This window comes from Mixophyes fleayi, chromosome 11, assembly GCF_038048845.1.
Source record: "Mixophyes fleayi isolate aMixFle1 chromosome 11, aMixFle1.hap1, whole genome shotgun sequence".
Taxonomy (NCBI): Eukaryota; Metazoa; Chordata; class Amphibia; order Anura; family Limnodynastidae; genus Mixophyes; species Mixophyes fleayi.
The window spans coordinates 59156699-59181581 of NC_134412.1; the positions used below are offsets into that span (position 1 = coordinate 59156699).

The window sequence follows — 24883 nt, forward strand, 5'->3', positions numbered from 1 at the left end:
CCTCGCCCCCCTCCCCCTGCAGCTGATTTTCTCACCTCCCCCCCCCCCCCCCTGCAGCTGCTTTTCTCACACCTCCCCCCCCCCCCCTTTGCAGCTGCTTTATTCACCTCCGCCCCCCTCAAGTGACTTCATTACAGCACACTTCTTCTTCTACAACAGTCAGCTTGCATGATATCCATTTGACTGTCAGTGCTGGGGCAGAGAATGTTTAGTCAAGTCTTGTGAGTTGTGTAAATTTCGCGAGACTTGACTAGGAGCTCCGTTGCTGCACTGACAGGTAAGAGATGGGATTTGCTCACAGGCTTCCTGTCTCCATAGTGACAGTCAGGGCCACCCCCTTTGGACCAGGGGCGTCCCCCGGTGCCAGACGGCAACAGAGCACACCATTTTAAGAAAAAAAAGGTAAAAAAATAATAAATGCTGGCAGCGCCCCATAGGACCCAGCAACCCAGGCTACAGTCTGATCAGGCCCTGCCTTTTATGGCTTTATGTTTTGCACATTATCCAGCTTTCCTCTTTTCTTTGTCCTGCTCTCTTCCTGCGGAGAGCTTTGCAGATCATCCATGTTTCCCTTCCTCTGTCCTGCTGCCCTCTTCCTAAGCTTTTAGTCTCATTATCATAAACTTTACACACCATCAACCTTTGCACCTTTCTTTAATCTCCTATCCGCTTTACCCACTTTCTATCTCAGGTTCACACCTTGCTCTGCTGTCCTTTGCAGCTGCAGTGTCTAGTTGGGGTGTGGTATGGTCTCACATGCAGATAAATCTGCTCTGTGTGTTGGCAACCATTAAAAAACAAAACAAAAAACAGTACAAGGAACATTTTTAAAATGTCTTGTATAATAGGTATATGTTTCCTTTTGAGATATAATTAGTAAAATTCTGAAGGCAAACTGTCCCATTACATGAATTAGTTACAATCCAGGGAGTTGTATCAACCTCAATAATATAATTATACACGTTAACAATCTGGATGGAAATTACTGCCCCAGGTAGCTGCATATGTTCATTGATTGTTTTCTGCACTTGTGCAAGACAGATCTGTCACAAGATTGAACGGCCCATAATCTAGGATACACTAAGGGGGGGTATTCAATTGTTGCTTTTAACGCGCTAAAACCAAACAAAACGAGCGCTCTAAAAATATTAGCATTAATACGGTAATATGCGCGTAAATACCGTTAATACGGTAGTTTACTCGCTGAATTTCATCTCGTAGCTCAGGGAGCTGCGAGATGAAATTTAGCGAGTAATTACCGTATTAACGCTAATATTTTTAGAGCACTCGTTTTTTTTGGTTTTAGCGCGTTAAAAGCAACAATTGAATACCCCCCTAACAGTTTGTGCACCTGTGACCGTAGGTAAATAAAGTACAGTCACGCTGGCCGCTACCATCATATAATAATCATCCCTATAGCATTAGTTAAGCTTGTAACACTCACATAGTATGTCCCCAGCCGTCAGAAGTGTGTGAAGCGTGTAGTTGGTCTTACTGGTGGCCAGTGGTGTCATTTTGTCCAAAGAGTGCATGACATTATCAACTGAAAGTTGCAAGTGCCTATCTCTGAGACGCAGTCTCATTTGCTCATGTCTACCTGGGTATCCAGTGCTATACAAAAAGATAGTGTAGTAACATACGATACTGAGTGCACAAAAAGACAATTGGACATACATGTAAGAAATATGGCCCTGCTTAGAGTATTTAGGACAATAGCAAACTGAAGCAGCAGGTCAAATTGAAGAGCTTATTGCAACAAGAATCAAAATGTGAAGCAGGGGGTCATGTGCTTTTCCCTGGATTCTTCACTTATCTCCCTTCAGTTACCCACTATCCTTTATTAGTACTGCTTATGAATGTGAGCTTTGGCGGTTGGAATCCTGACCCAATCATATACAGGTATGTGATCTTTTATCTGGAATACTGTGGGTTTGGAAATTTCCAGGTAAGGTCTGTAATTTAGAACACTATGCCTAAAATATATACCAATTATAATTTTAAAATCTCCCCAGATTTTCTTTACGCGGTCACCAGCATTACCCTCGCTGTATTAACCCCTGCGATCTCAATATGTTAACCCCTGCCAAAATATGCTATACTATCTATATTAACCCTATCTAATCTGTATTGAAGGCTGTCCGGATATCTCTCTCTCGCTCCTCCTTGCTCACATTCCTAACCACATATATACTTTATCTCTCACATGTAATTCACATGTACTCGCTCATGCTTGCTCTGTAGCTCTCGCACGTATCCCCCTTCACTCATGCTCTTTCTACTCAACTATGACGTTGGTTCCCCTTTTGCAGGGATAACAGCTTCCACTCTTCTTGGAAGGCTTCCACAAGATGTTGGAATGTTTCCTTGGGAATTTATAGAGCATTTATGAGGTCAGACACTGATGTTGGACGAGAAGGCCTGGCTCACAATTTCCGTTCCAGTTCATCCCAAAGGTGTTTGGGGTTGAGGTCAGGCCTCTGTGCAGGCCAGTGAAGTTCTTCCACACCACACTCATCAAACCGTGTCTTTGTAGTCATTGCTTTGTAGAAATTTAGAAGTGGCAGTGTAAAAAAATGTAATTGGACTGTAAGTGAATTTAATTTGTTTTAAAATGAAGGCCGTAGGAGAAGTAGCAGTAGGACATACCACTGTATACACCCCCACTTTGACCACTGGATAGATAGAATTAAAAACCTTTATACATTGGCAATGTTTCGAAAGAGCTATTGATTGCTAATCAAATACAAGTTTAGAAGTAACTAAAATTATTTTTATTGAACTATAGGTTTACATTACCACATTGCTTTATTTGGAGAAAATATGGCCTCTCTCCCTCTGCATTGCAGTAAATCCATACAGACATACTGTAAAGAATTGGCGGTAATTACTAATAATGGAGTTATCATTTGACATTGTTGGAGCTGTTGACTCATTGTGAAACTTTTATTCCTATTATTAGAGTAGTAGAATTTTATGTCTCTCTTTATTGAACAATAAGAGACTGTGAAAGATTGATAATGGGGTATTTGGTACCTGTGACTGAGGTGCTGATAGAATAGTGATGCTGGCACCAATTTTTCTGTCATTAGAAATAGATTGCAGGGTTGAAATAATGTAGCAATTTTATGGAGGATGCACTGGTGTAGATTATAGAGAATTACTAGCTTCCTGCTAAATCTGAGCAGTGTTCTGCATTACCTCTGTGTAACGTACTTCAGGCATTGATGTGCACCAAGTTTAGAAAGTGCTCTGTCCATTTGGCTCCCTCTATGTTTAGAATTTCTCCCTCCCCTCCTGACTTCTCTCCACAATCCTGCTCACATATTTACCATTGCATCACCAGTATATTTCACATCATTAGCATTTGTTCCTTCTGGAATTGAACTGGGGAGAAACTCAATGTTCTTCTAAAGCAGCATATTAGGATTTGCAAGTAATGTGAATAATGTAGCATTTGTCATGTGAGGATGTCACACAGACCTCTGCTCTGTGGGATTATTTTTTTGTTATTGTATTTTAATACATTTGGTTTGGTATTTGTTATCAGAGCTACTCACAATAAGCTTAATCTTTCTGCATTACATTTCTAGAATTCAGAAAAAGGCCAGTAAGACATGCACATGACTAAATACTGCAGAAAACAGATTTTAGAACTGGCTTCTATGAAATAACCTGTAATAAATCACTAATAAATGAATGACGCAGACAAATATTGGAAGCACTATTTTATGCGGTAAACATTTTAGCACATGTTCTACATAGATGCAGTACGGGAAGCTTGATTACTGGTAATTGTTTGAATGTTACTCCCCACATGTAACCAGACTGGTTTAATGAATAGTAGACCAAAACCAAGGGGTATATTTACTAAACTGAGTTTGGAGATGTTGCCTCTAGCAGCCAACCAGATTCTAGCTGTCATCTTGTAGAATGTACTAAGTAAACAACTAGAATGTGGTTGCTAGAGGCAACATCTCTACTTTTTCAGACCCGCAGTTTAGTAAATATACCCCCAGGAAGTGCAATAATCACCTGATGTTGAAGGGGATTTTCAGATATAGATATAGTGTGCATATATATATATATATATATATATATATATATATATATATATATATATATATATATATATATATTATATAAATGCCTAGTGGCGTGTGTGTGGAAAAAAAAACAAACAAGCTGCAGCGCCACCTGCTGGGCAGAGTTATACACTGACCTATATATTTCTTGAAGGAGAAGTGACAGTTGGGAGTGGTTGCCGGGGGTGACAGTGAGGAGTTTTTAACACCTTAAGTAGCTTGATGAAGGATGAGGTGATGGAGAAAAATGATGAGGTGGTGACAGGTGACATGTGGACAAAACCACGTTAAAAAAGGGCGCTTGCATCGGGAAGTAACGCTCTTTCCCTGAGGAGGCCTGGGCTAGGCCCAACTGCATGACAAGAACCTTTTTAACACCTTAAGTAGCTTGATTTGACTAGAATGCATGAGTATCATGCACGGGTTAACGTGTGTGTGTGTGTATATATATATATATATATATATATGTGTGTGTGTATGTGTATGTGTATATGTATATATATATATATATATATATATATATATATATATATATATATATATATATATATTATTGTGTAGCAAAATTTTGACAATAGTATTTAACATCACATAGATATATATATAGAGAGAGATAGATCTTTTATAAAGTGCTCTTAAGGTGCACACACATATGGAAAAACACAGAATCCCTCATAACTCAGTTGCTACTAGCAAATAAAACAATCTAAAACTGCTACAGCATTCATACAAAGTTTTTATCCATATAAATATGATCACTTTGAACCTGTCCCAGCACCCAATGATGCAGAAGTATCATTTTGGCGCTTAAAAATTAGCTAATGCAACGCACATCGCATCATGGAGGTTCCCGTCCTGCCCACTTAACAAGGAAGAGGGCAGGATGCAGAAGAATGACCTGCTCTCCTGGGAGTCCGGGAAATCTACCCGGAACTCTGAAGTCTTTCGGACATGCCGGGAGAGTGGGCAAGTGAGTGATAAGCTATCTGTCACTTTCAAGTAGCTTGGTGAGTTTTGCTCTCCACTTAAAAATAGATGTATATGTTTGACCCACTGTTGGTGTGGGTACTCTTAATTGCTTAGAGTTAAGGCCATCTCATTAACGGAAGTGCCCTGAAAGTGATGGTTTGCTAAACAGTTTACCGAGACAGGAAGTTCCAGGGGCAGAGTGCTGGAACTATGGGTAAGTGTTACATGTATTTTATTATATTTTAGGCATGGAGTTTCAAGTTACAAAAAAAAACCTTTCTCCATATTATAAAAAAAAAGAAAAAAAATGTTATACAATTAATACAGAGCTATAAAGAAATGAGTTTCATATTTCTTGTAAGGAATATTCATTATGTCCAGACAAGGAAATAAATCTGCATTTACAAGAGACAAGGATATACCTATACCAGTGTATCCCAAACCCAGTCCTCAGGGGGCCCCCTAACAACATAGGTTTTCCAGGTGACCAGTGATATAATTATACCACCTGTGTCAGTCAGTAATGAATACACCTGTGCTCCAGCAGAGACATATGGAAAACATGTACTGCTAGGGGTCCCTGAGGACTGGGTTTGAGAACCACTGACCTATACAATAACTACATGCTGGATTGGTAGTGGGCAGCATGATATTCTTTTTGTCCTTGGTCTCACAAGTGGAGAGTGCCTTAGCTGAGTAGCATCATATCACATTGTGTCTCCAGTATGAAACGAAATGTTCACATAACCTCACCAATCGTTCATGGACTAACCTGCTATATAGACTGTGATTGCACTGCATTCACTGGTAACCTCAGAATCCGAAAGGAAAGGGGACAAGTAGGGGAATGAACTCTGGTAATGAGAACTATACATGAGCACACTGAGGAGCCACTTGTTGTCAGTGGGCTAGAACCAAAGTTACTATATATATATGTATATGTGTTAGATGCTTCTTGTGTCTAGGTGAGTTTGTGTTATAAACAGGACCTCTCTTATGAAATGAGTCATGTGACATAAGTAGTCTGTAAAGTAGTTACAGACCCACACATGGGTCGGGTGAGTGCAATAAGTAGCTGCTTACTTTCGCAAGGCCACCTTTAATTCTAAAATAGAAAGGTTATTTGAGGAGAGCAATACACAGTCTAGGACTATTGGCCTTTTCTATTCAATCAAACTACAATCACAACCTGTCTGATGTGATCCAGTACTGCTGCTTCTAGATGTGCATATTAATCTATAAATAAGAAGTGTTATGTGGAACAATATGAAGGTTTAATTGGTTGCACTCTGGTGATTTGTACTGTTCTGTATTAGAGTAGGGTGTCCATGTGAAAGCTGGAGGAGTTAAAGGGAAAGACTGTAAGGCAGTTTCTACAATTTGGTCAGTTGTCTGGCATTTTTGCCTGCTTATGTGACTGTATGCGATAATTAGATTTGGGAGATTTCTTCATTTTTTTTTTCTTTAAATTGGGAAAAATGTCTCTCCTGACAGACTTAATTAAAGTGTCTTTCAACCCCTATGTTCCCAACTCCACACTGGTGCCTTGTTGCTGGCTCTGGGTGAACCGCATGAATAGACATTTTAAATCATCTGTCCCCAGAGAACTGTCTTACCTGTACCTATCAGGACTTGGATCAATATCAGTCACTTAGCATTAGGGTTGCTGCTTAGAGAAGTTCAGTCTGAACCTGTAAATGACAGATCTATCAGCCAAGACACTCGGTAGTACATCACTGAACTATTCTTTTCCTAAACACATCATACCATTTTATTTAAAGGTGTTCTGCAGGAGAATAGTTGTTAGTTTATATTGCAAATTGGCCAACTGATGGTTTAATAATCACAGCAAAGTATGCCTTACATGTAAGTAAAATGTAAATGTAGACAAAAGTGTTAAATGTAAATGTTTTAATTTTTGCATAATCGCTAAACATGAAACGGGTTTTGTTTTTTTAGATTGTCTTTATTTAATTTTTTAAAACTGTAGTTAGCAACAGTACCTCTTTGGGATCTTGTGTGGCGTCTATCTTCATCTGTCATTTTCCTGCTGATTGTTCTTCCGTTGAACAGCACAACTATTGCATCATAAAAGAAGAATTCTTTCCTTTCAAGTACAGTAAACCCCCTTTGCAATCAGCGGTAGGCAGGAGGTCCATTGGGCAGTGCTCCTGCCATTTGCATGGTTTGTCTATCCAATAAGCTGCTGTCGGCATGAGTGTCGGTAGCTCCGAGATTCAAAATTCTCCTGCTGCAGTAGAATGTACCATTACAGGGGTGCCGGACACCCGGCCTCTGCTAGTTGAGGGCAAAGAGCTCCCGTTTCAATATTTGGTATGAACAGAGTTCATATGAACCTGTATGTGATCATGCCATGTTTGCACTCTTATGCTATGATGTGTGGGCGGTAGGTGCACACATTCATTACATACGTAATAGGAATGGTTGTATAACCTTCTTGAGATTGCAGTGGCCCCATTGAGGGTGCTTGGAATATGCAGTGTTCCATGTTTTCTACTTCTTGCCTGTCTTAATGTTTAGCAGTACTCAGTGCTTCCTGGTTTAGAATTTGTTTTTGTTGGAGTCGTTTAACTTGTTGCCACTGTTGAACAGTTTCGTAGAGAGTGTTGCCCCTCCCTCTGATTCACTAATGGCCCCTGGCTTTTCAGAAAATGTCTGTTCTTGTGGTGGTATTACATACAATGACTTTGTGGTTTTTAAAAGGTTTCGTTTCATCAATGTGAGGTTGTCACTCGAGTCAATTACTAGTTGCTTCCTATATTGTCTTGGATTTAAGATTATTCCTAAAACTAGACATGGCTATATAGAGAAGTCTATTCATTCATTTGGCAAGGCACCAACCTAGAAAATGTTATCTGATTTTATTTAGCAATCAACTATTGTACTCCGCTATGAATCCGTTTTTTGCTTATACAGAGAATGAATTGACCGTGCCCACTTGTATCCCATCTTTATTTTGAAAGTCTTCTACAGTAAAAGGACTGTGGTTTAAAATGTTTGTATAGTGTGAGCTTCATTTCTGCTATAGTATGTTGATTGAACAGATGTTCACAAGTGCATGAACATTATATTAAATGAGTAAGACTAAGTATGCTTTTAGAAACCAATTGGACAGTTCTCTCACTGTTCTATATTTCCTCAATATCAATGACTATATAGCCCTCTGCCTTTCTACCTTAATTTGTGTTTCGTGATCCCTTATTTTATTTGCCCTGGGGTAAGTTAATCAACATGTTACAAACATTTAAACCATAAGACCGTTACCTTAAGCACTATGTGTTAACTGTAAACTTTAGAAGCCTTTGTAGAGTTATTGCTACTGCTCATATATCATTTATTTATTCTACATAATCTTTATTCAAATGGTTAAAATATTATACCATATTGAATATAAGTGTTCTCTTAAAGATCGGTCAAATTTATGCATTTTAGTACCAATAGAAAATTCCATTGCCTTAAGAGTATTGGTAGAATATTATACTAATGTTTAATTCGTTTTACATATGAATATAATACAAAATTTATATTTGCATCTCCAACCGCATTCAAAAGACCTTGACACACTCCTTAATTGTTCAGGTTAATGTTTTGTGTACTATAATGTTATGTAATTGTATACGAATACTATAGATCAGAGATTAATCTTTTTGTAACCAGGTCCCACATAAAGTCTGCTTGGTCAGCTTTGGGGTAGCTTTGGGTCCCATGGATCAGGAAAAAAGTAAAATGCATTACCTTTAAGTTACTATTATAACCAAATATAACAGTTATCTATAACTTGTTTGTTACATTATTAAAGGGAAAACGGCAAATATGAAAATTTGCAGCAAATCTTACATGTCTTCATTGCAAATTTCAGCAAATCATGCACACTATTACCCGTGAATTGCATTGGAATCTTACTGTGATGCCAATTCACTAGTTTGGTAATCTAACTGGTCGTTCAAAAATAATTTATATACAGGAACAGTTTTTTTTTATAGAAGGGATTAGCTAAAATTTTATACTGTTAGATGACAAGTACTTTTACTGATAATACTATCTTCGGTGTTTAGCGTAGTGTCTTGAACATAGATCTCTTATTTTAGCTGTAAAAGCAAGTATTTTAATCCAGATTTTGTTTAAAAAGTTAAGTTTTGTTTTTGAACCAGGCAAAACTTTGAGGCTGGAATAGTTGGTACATTTTATGTAGAGATGAGTGGGGAGAGAGAGGTGTGTTCTGTGTGTGGGTGGTTTTTGTTCTAATTTTATAATCAAAAATGTTCAAAGATTATAGAATCAGGAGACATATTTTTCTTACACATTTTACGTTTTAAGTTCCATGTGCATAATGTTTGAATGTCTGTATTTTGATTTTAGACGGTAAGGGGCTGTCATTTTAAAATATATAGGATTAGTTCCTTATGTGTCCCATAACTTGTAGTCGCATGTTTCTAGTAGGATAGTATTTCTTAGTTACAGGAATCATGCCTGCATTCATGTGTAATCGCTAAATAATCTGATATTAATATAGGATACTAATCATCCAATGTCTTGTCATGACTTACAATTTTTTTGTATTAAATTTCTTTTACAACTTCAAATGTATAAAATTGCTGCGGCATTAATTATGTTGTAATCAACTACCAATACAGTCAGTAAGGCCTCAAAATCATATAGAGCTGTATAATTATCTGAGAGAGGAAGGGTCTCTTAAATAGTCATCCATGATGCTCTCATAACCATCACCTCCCTCTCATTATTGGGATGTCCACAGACCTTTTTAATGCCACAGTAATTTTGTATGATTGTCTCAATAAGCCCTTGTTCCCCTGCACTACTAACCCATGTCTTCCTGGCACAGATACCCGGGCAGGAGAAGAGGGACCTCTTGGTGTAGATCATGCAGTAATTGGGGGTGTTGTGGCTGTCGTGGTCTTCGCTATGCTTTGCCTTCTTATCATCTTGGGCCGCTACTTTGCTCGGCATAAAGGTAAGTAATCTTTCAGGATTGTCTGTCTGTTCCTTTAATTGTATTTCAGTCACCAAGTGCATGAATCCTTATTCTAGCACTTTATGCCATTAGTCACACTGCTGCTTGGGTAGCATGGAAAAATCTGACTAGTGCCCTAAGTCCCAATATTCATAACCTCCTTGGGGGATGCTGGAAAAGTCAAAGAATGTTGTTAAATCTTTTTGTTACCCTTAGTGCATGTCTAAAAATGTTTTTGCATCTCTGCTACCAGGATACCTGGAAATGATTTTCATATAGCAGAAATCGCCATGTTGTAAAAGAAATACAGATATTGTACGGTGTTGTATGACTTAAATTGGACGTTACCCTAAATTATTCCATTGACTATTACTTTCAGTAATATGATTCTAGAGATCCCTACCACATCACATGTTGGATTAGTGATAGGCAACCTGATACGCTGCAGGGGCCACATGGTGTGGCCCTCTAACCTTCATAAGGGTTGCAAATTACCATTAATCTCAGTGAGAAGTTACAATAATACATTTAATTAAAGAAAGACGCCTAGCTGTAATAACATATGGGCTCGCATTTTAAACAGGTGTTACAAGGTATAATTATTATTATTATTATTATTATTATTATTATTATTATTATTATTTATTAATAATAAACAAATATAACAATAAAGCAGAAAGGGACTGGGGGCCGCAGGTGAAGGCACGGAGGGCCGCATGCAGCCTAGGGACCACCTGTTGCCCATCAGTGTGTTGGAATATATCTTTCTTTGTTTAGAGAATGTCTTGCTGCAGGTATTGAGAATGCCAGATAAATGTGGAGGCTGCCCCTCTCCACCATTTCAAATGAAGAGTTTCTTGGCCCATCACAATGTGCTGCATAATATTGGAAAGTGATGTGCTACTATGCAAATTATGTTTATCTTGTCTTTCCTTACTACAGGAACATATTTCACCCATGAAGCCAAAGGCGCGGACGACGCAGCAGACGCTGACACTGCAATCATCAACGCAGAGGGTGGGCAGAACAGCTGTGAAGAGAAGAAGGAATATTTTATCTAGCCTGGCCTTGCTATTGGGTGTGAGCTCTGCTCAGACTCATCGCCCAAGGGAGAAGGACCTTCCAGCGTTTTTTTTTTTTTTTATTTTATTTTATTTTTATTTTCTTTGATCATTTGATTTTGGAGCAGATAGAGGAGCTGGGGACCCATCTGGTATAAAGTGATTGTCCCACGAAACTCTCTGCTGTTTTTTGTTTGCCACTTTCCTTTCATGGGAATAACAGGAGCTTGAAATGTTTGTTTTTATTCCGTAAAAAGGGTGGGGGGATTGCAAGTGAAACGTGGATTCCGGGGCTCCTCAGTGCAGGAGGATTCTGTATGCAGAGCTTTCTGCACCCATATGTAAGGAAATATTACACAGGCTTCTCCTTCACTGAAGAGGCATATTTATCATCTGCAGACAATTTGGTGCCTTGCTTGTTTTTTTATTTCACTTTCCCGAGAAGTTCTTGTTTCCCCGGCTGGTTTTTGTGTCACTTCCTGCTGGGGCTGCTTTATTCTCTGTTTTGTGCCACTTTGTTCTGAGGTTGCTTTTTTGTTTATCCATCTCATGTTAGTGCTGTTCTTGTTTTTGTCTATTTTGGTTTTTTTACGTCATTGCTTGTGACCACTTTACGGTTGTTTTGGTGCAACCACCCTTTAGTATTTTCTACTCTTCCTTCTGCTTTCATAGGGTCTTGTTTTCCTGTGAAAATAATTTTCTCAACCCTTACCCACCCACCTACTGCTGGGTTTAATCTATCTATCCTCGCCCTTCCCCTTCCATAGGGTCTGTCTGTCTCATGTAGCATTGCTAATCTTTTCCATGTATTGTTTTGTTCATCTCACATAACTGATTGCTGGGGGCACTCTCTTTAATACTTGTCCATTTTGTGCTATGCCTTATGTCTGTCTATATTGTCACTTCTTGCTGTGGCTGCATCTTTACTGTCCAACCTGGTTTTAATCTGTGTGTCCCTTTCTGGATGTCTGGCTTGTGATACAGAGGAGTCAATTTGCTCTTCTCTGGGAAGTGAATATTCTCTCACTTAATTAACAATGTTGAGCTTGGAAAAGAGAGACTTTTGGAACCAACTGCGTTTCAGGTGTGACGAAACTCCTACAACTCCCCCCTCCCCAGCTCAGACAGTTGGTGGAAATACAAGCGGACGTGCCTTTTTATTCACAAGTGAACAAGCTGGAGGAAAAAGACAGGAGAACATGCATGGGAACATTTGCTTCTGCTCTGATATATCCCATTTAAACTAATGATTTCAACATTCATAGACAGCCCTTCTATCTCCTATCTTCTCTGTGTTTCTCCCTTTCTACCCTTGTTCACCTTTTTCTATCCAAGCCTTTACCCGTACCAAGTTTATTTTTTCCACAACCCTTCATTTTCCTGTCATTCTTTACTCCTTTCCACTCACATATCTCTCTCTCTCTCAGTGCTGAGTCTTAGTACAGGGTTGTGATGCATTGTCCACTACAATGTTACTACAGTAGGAGTGGATAAGTTTACCGTTTTGCCATGCTGTTTGGTATTCATGGTATTAAAGGTGCAGTACCACTAACTGTAAGGCTAAGGCATTCAATTCTTCACATGACTGTACTAAGAGCAGCCTGTAATATAGATCTGTAATATTATTGTGTTGTCCGGAGGGTTCAGTCAAAGTTGTTAAAGTGTAAAACAATGAGAAATGTCATTGCTGCTATAGAAGGTGTTAGCAGGGTAAGTGCGTTGCTTTCTTGTCACACCCACTGTATATTGCTGAGTAGAGCTGCACCTATATTCTGTCTTACAAAATTTGAAATGTAGGGGTTATTTTAAGATGGCCGCTGAGCTGATTATATGTTTTCTGTTGTGTACATGTTAAGGAAGAAAGCAGAAAATGTTGTTTTTATGGTCGAGTTCCCCCAATCTTAGGTAGAATTGTGCTGGTAGAATGCTCAGGCTGACCTGCCACCATTTTGTGTGAATGTGTGTGTGTGTGTGTGTGTGCGTGCACTATCACAGGAGCCATTATCATTTCAAAACCCACCTGCCTCATTACTTCTCTGGCCTCATATGTGATATAAAACACACAGGGGCTCACTGAAAACTGAATTCTGTTCTTCATTTTGCTGAGGTAGAGTGTAAAAATTGACTTCTTGCACATATGAAGCTGTGAGAATCACACAACTAGCCCAAATCTTAAGAATTTTATCCAACATAATGTATATTTGTATAGAATATTGACCACACAACAATCGCTACCTTTTTGGTCCTTCCCTTTGGAAAATCAATTTTAAAGATGGCCTTCTAATTTTATTCTTACAAACCTGATCATATCAAATCAAGAGCTTTAGAGAACATATTCTGTGGATATAAAGCTATTTTTTTTTTTTTATTTTTTTTTTTTTAATCCAGTGATCACAAAAAGAGTTTATAATGTTTTTTTTCTTTTTTAGCTAAAAGGGGATATTTAAAGGTGTTAAATGGGAATCAAATGAAGGTTATAGAAATAGGCTTTGTGGTAAACTTCTATGATCATATATCTATCTGCTGGTTTTGTGAGCTGTTTGTATGCATTTGACAGAAATATATTCCCTTTTATGTAACAACTTATAAATGGCTATGGGTGAGCCAGGATTTTACCTCAGGTGTGGTGTACATTTTATTTTAAAATACAATTCTTTAAGTTTCTAGGCAATCACACTTGAGGTAGCTGTGGGATACATTTGGTAACATGAGCTGGAATGTAAAAATTGCACTTTTTTTTTTTTTTTTTTTTCAGTCAAATTGCTTACAAATATGCCATAATCGTTGCTTCGAGGATCTTGCAGCAGCATTGACCTGAATAGAGTTGTGTCATTCTTTCTGTAGAAAAATATTGAGAGGCATCCTATTACTGTATAGACTGATTATTTGATGTTGCTCTTAATTGTTTGTGGCCTGCAGTGAGCCTGGGTGAATTTTAGCATCTTCTTGTTTTCTTCTGATAAAATGTAATTTTTACATTCTGGCTAAAGACATCTTATCACAACTAACAAAACTACAATTGTGTTTTTTTTGGGTATTTTTGTTGGTTTTTTTTTTTTGCATTAGCAGAAACCTCTCCGTAGACACTATTGTCTGTCCCATCCATCATAACAGTTTTAAAAATATTATATTGTAGAGGATATATGTCTTTCTGATATCGAAGACTAGCTTTTAATATCGGCCGTTTACAAAAACAGCATCACTGTGTATACATAAATCCATGTTACTAAATTATAACATAGACCGGTTTTGTCTTTTTAGTTCTGTAAACATTTTTTTTTATTTTTTTTTGGGTGAAAAATGTTCATTTTGCTACCATGCTTACTTGTTTGAGACAATAATGAATTCATGGCCCCAAATAAGAAATATTTTAACAGCTGTGCCTGGGGCAATGATGGACTAAAGTCACCATTTTCAGAGTGTTATTGTGTTAACGTTACAGAAACTGCTATTTTTTTTTTTTTATTATTATTATTATTTTTTTTTATACAATTCTTATTATTCATTGAAATTAATGGACATATTGTTTCCTATTTTTCTTGTTCTGTGTGAAGTGTATTGTTTGAATATATTGTACCTGGACTCCTCTACAGTTATCTGTCCGTGTTGTGCCACTGTTTGCCCCCCCCATCCTTCCTCTGCTCCCATAGCAGGATATCACAGGGTTTAACTTTTTACCTGCAATTAATTTTAGTAGAGCTTTGTTAATATTTACAGTCCTTAATAAGTATTTTTACAAAAAGTAATAATAAGGCTACATTTCTCTCTAGGAATGTGATATTTAACATGGGAGTGAGGGGGAAGGTATAAGAATAGACATTAGCCTTGCTGGCTGGTTTTAGGGCACATTGTAAGTCTCTTTGGCAGTAGATATATTTTCCTGTGTAAACTCTTGTGTTTACACTCCCCCTGTTGGCGGCTCCTGGAGTTTGTTTTGTTCATTGTGAGCGCCCGTTTTCTCGCTTCTGCTTGTCTCAGGTCCCTGTGTTCCCACCCTTGTTTGTTCTGTCTCAGGTAGGCTGCTAAACCTTAGCCCCCCCCACATTGGAAAACGAAGCAAAACCAACCACATTATGGATAGATAAATATTCATTCCTTTTTTTTTAATTTTCTTTTTTTTTTTTTCCTTTTTTTGGCTTTTTAGTTGTATTATTTCTGTATTTTTTTTAATATACGGTACACTGTTTGAAATGTATTGTTGAGTATTACTTTGTAAGAAAATGACAATAAAATATAAAATTATTTCATGTTCTTTTTTTTTTTTCTAAAAACTAATTTTGTGTCCTGATCAGAAGACAAAGTTGAAATGGACAAAATGTAAGCACACCATATTAAAATAAGTACTTCTGAACAAAAGTTATTTAAGGCTCAACCTTATGCAGTATTTGGTTACTCATTTTAAGTTGGACGTACACCCATTCCTAAAATTTTACTTTCAGGCTCTGAAACTTGGCACTTTGTAACTTGGCCATTTTTAGTAATCGTCAAATGAACTGTCTGTATACCAGTTTGAGACCGTAGATACGATTGAGGATAAAGCAAGAATGGTTTAAGAATTCAGTCTATGAAATGCACATGACACTCTATTCAAGTGTCAGAATCGAACTCTCATAACTTGTTTCAAACATTCATTCACAAACACACATGACATGAATTTGATTACTCAAGTTAGCCTGGACTGAATTATAGTCTAAATGAGTTATAACTCGTTACAATGTGAGAGAACCTTGAATTTATCTGTACAGTGCTCGCTTGCTACATTTATTTTGTTTTATGGGTCATTTATTTTTGTATCTATCTCTGCCAATTGAATAACAAGCAATTGAGGGGAGAGGTTATATACTTAGAGTAAAGCTTAAGTGGTCTAATACCACTCTGCAGACTAGCCCACTGTTAACATTTATTTATACAGCGCCAGCTTATTACATAGCGCTTTTGCAATTGGGGAAAAAACATAATCACAAATTGAGACTGGTTATTAACAGACAAAGCGTGCCCTGCTCGCAAGCTTACAGCCTATAATTCACCTAGGCACTCGTCTCTCCATGAGCATTTTGTTTAGAAGTCCCACTTGTCCTACCTTTTTAGGGACATTGAAAAATTAAATGCCTGTTCATTGAGTTCAATGCCTCATAATCTCCAAATATATTGATCCAGATGAAGGCAAAACTATACGCCCAGTGTGACAATTTGGTGCCAATGGGGAAATTTCTTTCTCCGTTCCTCAAAAAGTGGCAAACAAATTCCCTGGAATAGTCATCACCATTTTATCCATCGCAAATGATATCCACAGAAACGACTTCTAATAAGGCATGCATCAAATATATTTTTAATTTATGTTCGTGCATTTGCCGTTATCACCTCATGAGGTAAGGAATTCAACTTAAGCACATTTGCAGTAAAGAACCTATTCCTTTGCTGGTTTTTGGAGAATGAGCTTTCTTTCCTTTATTTTTATTTTTGTTTGCTAAAAAGTGACTCCTAGTTGTGTGATCTGTCAAACAGGCAAATATTTTTATACTATCAGAAGTGACCTGGTCATTGTCTGGTAAATAGTAATAAAAATACTAAACCACTGTGAAATAAATACAATGCCAAGAATCTTATGCAGTATTGGGACATGGGAAAATGTAAGTGTGAATATTGTTACTCCTCAAGTAGATATGGAGGAAAGGCAGTGTGTTTTTTTTTTTTTTTGTTTGTTTTTTTTGGAGGGGGGGGGGGGGGACTCATTCTGTACAATAAAATAGTGGAAGTGATCACAACACTTATTTTCTTAACACTATATAAGATTAAAAAAGGTCTTTGTGGGAAACACACAGGAAGTCATTCATGACATACAAAGCAGCTGTTTAACAGCTCAATCAAATGCAGCTTTATACTCTCGGAGCGACTCTGTTGGCATATGTGCGCAGAGCTGTCTGCTGGAGCAAGCACATTACATTTGAGGAAGAGCAGAAATTTGCACAGGCAGAGGGGTGAAGTTGAGCAGAATGAAGGCGTTCCTACATGTAGTACAGAGGCGGTGAGGAGCAGTGCTGAAACGATCTAATTGTTCAAAGTAAAATAATTATGATATATAGGGGGGGCGGGCACATTTCCAGGGGATTTCATCAGCACAGTATCCATAGCACAGACAGTTGAATTGCACCAGCTCAAAGCTAGCAGAGATTATTGTTAACATGTATTTCTAGCCCCAGCATACTCAGTATTGCTTTACGATTGTATCTTGTCTAGTGGAGTAGCAGATTTATAGGCCAACACCAATCAATGTAATGAACAACACACAGAATTGCCACATGTCATTTAGACAATCCCTATACTTTCATGATTAACACAAACCATAAATGAGGCTAAGCTGAGAAGTATTTCTTTAGAAAAATGGTAAGGATTGTTTTAATAGAAGGGGTAGGAGGTTGGAACTAGATGTGTTTAAATTATTTTCTTCCTCCATTCATCTACGCACACTTACTTTACAGGTGTCATTCTGCGGGACAAGCAATGGAGCCGAGATTTCCATGCTTTCCCACAATATAGAATTTGAAGCACATACATCCGAGTGCATATGTATGTGTGCAATAAATGGTGTATATATATAATAAATATATAATGTGTGTGTATATATATCATTTGTTTTTAAAAGCACAGTTCTGTTAGAGGATTTTGTAATGACATCATGAATCGACAAATGATATCTCTTGTGTTGCTTAGAAAATGGTCCTCGTATATGAAGTGCAGTGGATGCGTGCTGCAAATACCTATTGTTTTGTGCCTTCCTAACACATTGAAATGTCTGGTATTTGGCAACATCTCAGCAAAATAGAAGGGAGTCTAGGTTTGCAGGTAGAGGCAAAAATATGAAGCTGTCCACTGTGAAAAAAGTGTCTACGATTTGTAAAAGTCCAATCTCCTACCACTTTGGAACCAACCCTTTAATTAAATGAAACTTTTTTCAATTTAGCCTCATTTCTGGCTTAAATTAGTCATTAAAGCAAGATAATAGGACTGTGTTTGTTTATTACATTTATCAAGTTTGTGTGCTTGAGGTTTGTTTTTTTTCTATTGTGCAAGCCTAGTAATGGGAGCCTCTGTAGAAGTGCCATTGTAAGATGCAAAGAGAATCATTACAAGATTAGGATGAGAATCCAATCTCTGCTGTGGTGGTGAGCTGGTGCACAATTTAGTTGTATTTGCAGAGTGAAACTGGTTATGCACTCTTCTGCCCTAAAAAACAAGGTGCCCTTTATCTCTCTTTAATAACCCCTCTACACTAAATGAAATGTAATTTTGCACTGCTCCATAGAATTGGGTGCTCCAGTGTATCTACTCTGTACTTAAAAAGGAACATCCTCACTACGTCTTACTCCTCCCGTCCGCTTTTGCAAACTCTATCAACTTGCTTTGCAACTAATGCAGTTTTGTGGGAACCTAGGCATACCAACACTTATAAGAGCAAAGGTTAGATTGTTATTCTAGTTCAGTGCAGATTTGCTCATTTGAGCAATGCTAGTAAATAATGCTGCATGTGCTTTAACTACCAGCAGTAAATACAAATCTGTAAAAGGAAGAACCTTCTAAATACATTGGACCTGATTCATTAAGGAAAGTTAAGCAAAAGTAAGCAAGTAAGTCATGTTGCATTGGTGGAGAAGGTACATTTAAAATGGTAGATTTATAGTTGGGGTAGGGCATGTCCTAGATCAACTTTACATTTCAGTGTACAAATAAGTTATCAAGTATTTGTGTGCTACATGAAAAAACAGCCAGTATTTTCCTTATGTGCAAAATAATAATAATTTGCACCCCTTGCATTGCAACATGATTTTGTCCAGAAAACTTACTCAAGTTTTTGCTTAACTTTCCTTAATGAATCGGGCCCATTGATGTTATGCCCTGCCGGCCCCTGGCCTAATTTTCCATTTTAACTAACTTCCATAGGGACCTGCCACATGGAATCACCATTAATCATAGTCATCAAATTCAGGTTACATTTTGTAGGTGCTTTTCATACACAGGGGGTTCTTCTAGTAAAAGAAGAATGTGGAGGGAGGAGAAAAAAATTCCCTTGTATACTAAAGAAATTCAATCCAAAGCATGGAAAATTGTAGGAACACTTGTGTCTGTGGTTGAGTAAGTACTGGTGAGACATACTATATTACAGTGGGTGAGTCTTACTTGTGACTTGCAGGGAAAAACAATTGTAAATGCAGGTGGCCGTCTAACTATATAGGTATTTCTCCATGGCTTGCATGGGAGCTACTTTGTCCTGCACCTAACTCGTCTCTTATGTATAGTTGTCATGGTAATGATAAAGTCCCAGAAATAAATTTCCCCAATAAGAAAGGTGTGAGAATCTGCTACAATACCAACTACAGGTGGAAGTGCACCATCGACACTGATAACTGCACTTTTCTCTTGTCAGCACTTTCCTAAAAGTCAAGTCAATTAGGACCAAGAGACTTCACCTGTTTGCAGCCTCTATAATGCCGTCACTATTACCAAGCTTTGCAAAAGCAAAGTTTGAATTTTGTTTCTCTGCTGGTGCTTCAAAGAGTTTAGTTTTCCTGTTTTCAGCTCAAGCCTTCATGATTCTTCATTATCCAATCTATCAACTTCAGCTTCGTCGCTCTCTATTCTACCTTCTCCAACCCATCGACTCAGTTGTGTCCCTCATGACCCATCCTCTCGGAACGAAGTGGCTTGGCTGATCTTGGTGTGTCTCTGATAGCTACCCCTGTCAAGTAGTTCTCTCCAGGGAGCCACCAGCACCATGTCATTTTGCTTGTGTCTCAATATGGACAATGCTGGGATAGAACTGTGGTCTTATGCTTTACTACACTGCTCAGAGATACGCGTAGTGAAGGTTGGTGCCCTAAAGCAAGCAGTTCTTTCATCTGATGCCCACTATGAGTTCTTGGTCAGCCAATGTAGCCAACTCAATCTCCTGATGACAGAATCCCAGATTTTTGTCAGGGAGCAACAAATGGCGTTGCCTTTTTTTTGCTGCTCTTGCATTTTTTGCTACCCCTAAGGATGAGGGATTTCTGAAACATTCACCTTCAGTTCGAACTACAAGCAGCATTGTTCCCCACAGAGGACTAAAGTGGGATATGTCATCTTGCTGACTGGCAAGGTTTTGGCCTAGGCCACACCACTCCACATGAAGAACAATCTGTTGATGGGCAGCAGCAAGGAGATTTTGGTAATGTAGAAGCTGATCTTTGACTCTCTTGGTCAACAATGCCTTGGCAAGACTGGCTTGGATCAAGCAACATGGTCACTCAGTAGTCCAGTATGCCATTAAATTTTGTAATCTCGGCAAAGATCGCTGTTCCTGTCCTGTCAGAGGATTGTCTGACTCCATTATAGACAAACTAGCTTGCTAGGACCTTCCCATCTTCCTGGAGGGACTCATTGTCATTTGCTCTTGACTCAACACCAATATTTAGGAGTGCCAGTGAAAATACATGGCTTCTTACCATCTGCCATTATCTCACTATCCACTAATGATCCGTGCTGTGCCAGATGATTGTTTTGAGGAGCCTATACAGCTTGGGAGATTTTATTTGCCTGACCATGAGAGAACTCCCTGCCGAGAGATGATCGAATGCCTCTATTGTAGCCTCAGATGTTTAAGGCCACTGGAAAAAAGAGTGCCTAAAATTTTAGAGCCACCGAGAAACCGCTTTGCTCACATTAGGGCAATTCTTTCTCCACATTCCTTTCTGCAATCCAAGCTATTCATTGCCCTCTCCTGGGGGGCTTGCTCCAAAGCAATTGCAATCTTTTTGGCTTATGGAAAATGTTTAGATTTGAATTTTGCCCAAAAGGTGAAACCTCCATTGGTTCTGAAGATCATTCTAATGGCCGTAGAAGCTGTGGATGGACGACCCATAGCACCAGCATCAGTAACTAGTAACCCACAAGAGATTCTGGGTGCTGTTGATTCCAGTCACTGAGAGCTGAATTCCTTCAGCACTATCCACACCCGAAGAGCCCTATAATCTTGGGTTAACCCTGGTTCTGCACACACAACAGTGATCATTTGGAGAACTAAATGATTACATGATTGTAGGCAAGTGATCTGGCATTACTCTTCCCAACCAATGAAAGCAACAATGGTATGTGCTGCTACCCAAAATGAGAAGACTAAGTTAAGATCAGAAAGGTTGCCTGAGGAGTACAAAGGTTTCAGCAGGGGTTTTCATAAACAGCAGGCCAAGACTTTACCACGCCACAGTGAATTGAACTGTCAAATTGACTGGTTACCTGGTACCATGCTACCAAGGGGTAGGAAATACCTGTTATCTGAGCCTGCATACTATGACCACTAACAGGCAGGAGAATTTGGAGCAATGTTCATCAGAGCCCAGGTCCCTGTCTGGTGCATTACCTAAAAGCCTGCAGTTTCACTGATTTGTAAGGCATCACAGTACTCCACCGCACCAGATAATGGAGAAAATATAAACATACATAAAACATGGACATGCAATGTGGACAAAACAAATGCAGACATCAAAACAAAGGGTAGGGAGGGCCCTGCTCATGAGAACATTGAGCCACACTCACTCCTCTGTAAGAGTGGAGATTGGGATGGTAAGGGTGCTTTAGTGTGGAATCGGTGGGAGAAGGGGTAAGCTTTAATAAAAAGATAGGTTTTCAGAAAGTATTTGAAGGCTAAGGGAGAGTCTGATCGACATGCTAGGGCATTCCATAAGTGTGTAGCAGCATATGAAAAGTCTCAAAGGTGGGAGTGAGAGTGGTTTCGTACTTGTAAGAGTGAGTGATTTGGATTTTAGAGGACACAGGAAGCCAGTGTTAGGGATTTGCAAAGGGGAAGATCAGTCTTGCTGCATCATTTAAGATTAATTAAATTTGGGATTGATGGGTGAGGGGAATGCCAGATTGGAGGAGGTTGTACTAAGGGCGTATTATGGCAGTATTTCTAAGGAGTGTGGTTTATTACCAGTTTATAACACTAGGTGGTGATATAGAAAAAGAACATTGAGCACTTATGAAAACTAAGTTAGGCCTTGACTGCTGCTGTTGTAAGTAGAGAATATGGTGAATAAACTGTTGGATTTTACTGCTGTGCAGCTCTGCATTCTGACCACTACACAACATGTTGGCGATATATATGGTCCACCTGCACCATTCCTTCCAAATTCAAGTGAGCATACATTGTTTTTTTTCTGTGTGGTTTACAGTGTTTGAAAACTATTTGCTTGCAATTAATGTTAGACCTCTAGGAAGCCAGTTAATGTGCTTTAATAATCCACTGCCTTGATGCAGAAAGCAAGTGCATTTATGACATGCTTCCTTTAATGGATGACAGCTATGCTACTGTTCTAACAGTATTAAATAACCTTTTCTGCATAAAGTCAATGCTGTAGCTGAACCTTGATGACTATACAGAACAGTACATTGCTATTTTAAGGGTGTTCATGTGTGATTTTGGTAACATGGCAGATGAAATGATTTGAGACCAGCTTGTGGAAAAATATATTTTACCCCACAAAAGAGTGGTTGCTGCTGGAAACAGATTTGATACTACAGAATGCTGTTACTATTGCCAACCAGCAATGACGGAGGCAAAATGATAAGCCAAAGAACTGCGTGCACCATGTAAGTCCTACACCAAGTACAAGCCTCGGATACACAGAAGTACAAAAAGCCCTTCCAAAATGCTGTGATAGGAACTGCACAACATCAGCGACGTGCAACATGTACAGGAAATTGTGCTACCAGTGTGGATCAACATATCACACTGCAGATTTTAATAGATGCAAAAAAAAGGACATTTTGCCAAGGTGTGTTGGATAACTCAATCTAAAGTGTTGAAAACACAGATGCATTGCTGATAAATTAATGTGCATCGTACGGATTAATGCTACATTGAGATGACAGCCACAGGCTATTGAATTAATGTTGGACACTGGTTCAGCAATTTCCATACTACCCGAATCTGTCTACTTGACATACGACTGACTGAACAGAGACTTTGTTGGTGAAGCACTTGAGAGATCACATTCCTGTATGTAGCTGCTTGCAGTCCTCTGTGACATTTTACACACACACACTGCATTCCTGCACAATTCTACCTTGTGCATAGTGTTACTGCTATGTTAGGCAGAGATTTCTTTACTGTGTTAGACATGCAAGTGTTAAATTGGCCTAATATAAGAAAAAGCAATGCACTTCACCATAAATTTCAGCTCTTACAAGTGACAAAATCAAAATAGGGGCATATGACATTCTGTACAATCCAAAATCTAAAAATGTTTCAGCCGACTGTTTCTCACCTGCCTTTACCTTTCTCTAACTCCAGACTGAATGACGACGTAGAAATATTTGAGCTTATAACAGCTCATCTTGCTGCTGTTACAGCAGAACAATTCAAAGATGCTTGTCTTGTCTGTCCTATTCCAGCGCAATTAGGTGGATTTCTGACAAGAGAATGGTCTGGCTCTGCTGAAGCCCTGGATCTTGCTTTATTGCCATGCTTCAGGATAAAAGAGGAACATTCGCTGCATGATGGAGATGTAATTTGTGGTACTCACCATCGTCTTGACATCGCTGTTACAAACATTCACATGAGAAACCTTTTAAGTGTTCAATGTGTGATTATTCCAGTGTTGAAGTAAGCAATCTGAAAAGACACAGCAATTCGCATACTGAAAATATGGCTACATTTCACACTTATTGCGATTTGGGACTCTTGTAAGGAAGCAACATTTCTACATTGGGAAAGGCAAGAAGTGCCGTTATATTGGGACTGTCTTTAGTGAATGTTATGTCCTATCTGGAAAACCTTCTTTCGCGTGGAGTCTGCATCACCTGACTTGGTTCCGCTAGGTGGAGCGATATGGCAAAGTGAGTGATTTACCACGTGTGTTTAGCAGAGACTTCTCTCTTACAGCTAGCAGATTCCAGAGTGTGACTCTGAGGCCTTGTATATAGGCAAAACAGAGAACCTGTTCTGATCATTTTTATCTAGGGAAGGTGGGAAGTGTCTGACCCGGTGGGCGGAAGATCAGGCTAAAGCTGTGGTGTAGCTTAAAAGGCATCAGTTTCCTGTAGGCAGGGCAATTAAAGTTGGAAGAGCAGGTCAATCTAATAAAGAGTTGAACTTTGTTAGTCTAGTGCTACAGATTGCCAAGGGAGTATTGAACTTTTGTTTGAATATTATTGCTATCCTGACAAATTAAATAAAAAAAAGTCATATACCAGAATTATGTTATGAGCATCATCTTGGAAGTGTCGCAGTACTCAATAGCATTTCCCATTTGACCGTAGAATTAAGAGTGAAAGTACATATTGTTAGAACTATATAAAAGAAACTTTGAGGGGTAACTGAGACTGCATGAACAATGGCTAGGTTAAGATTCTGCACTGTACATGGTACAAATGATGCAAATTTACATGCTTTACTGATTATCCCTTGAACACCTTTGTTTTTCAGCCATATTAGCTCTGTTGTCATACTCTGTCGCTAAACTGTTACCAGTTTTTCACTTTCTTGAATGAAATAAATAACAATTTATAAAGTTTCCTGTTGATGATATGCATATATCAAATTACTTGGCATATGTAATTGTTTATGATGTGAAACATTGGGTGTGCTATCAAACAGCAAATATTATTATTAATTCACTTTTTATATTCCTGATGGGATTTCAGTACCAACTGTACATTCTAATAAATATAGAAAATGTGTTTTATTGGATAATAAACAAACCGTTCCCTTCCAATGATTTTTAATATGTAGCTTTAACTCA

General features: G+C 38.5%; 1 protein-coding gene across 5 annotated transcripts in view; it reads left to right on the plus strand.

The window, feature by feature from the left end:
• Positions 1-15352, plus strand: part of CADM1 (cell adhesion molecule 1) — a 181377-nt gene extending 166025 nt beyond the window's left edge. For all 5 annotated transcript variants that reach the window (XM_075190678.1, XM_075190674.1, XM_075190675.1 and 2 more), the window contains 2 exons: positions 9916-10044; positions 10987-15352. In XM_075190678.1, coding sequence (XP_075046779.1) covers positions 9916-10044; positions 10987-11105 — 248 coding nt within the window. In that variant the 3' untranslated portion in view covers positions 11106-15352. The remainder of the gene's footprint in view (positions 1-9915; positions 10045-10986) is intronic.
• Positions 15353-24883: the final 9531 nt, after the last annotated feature.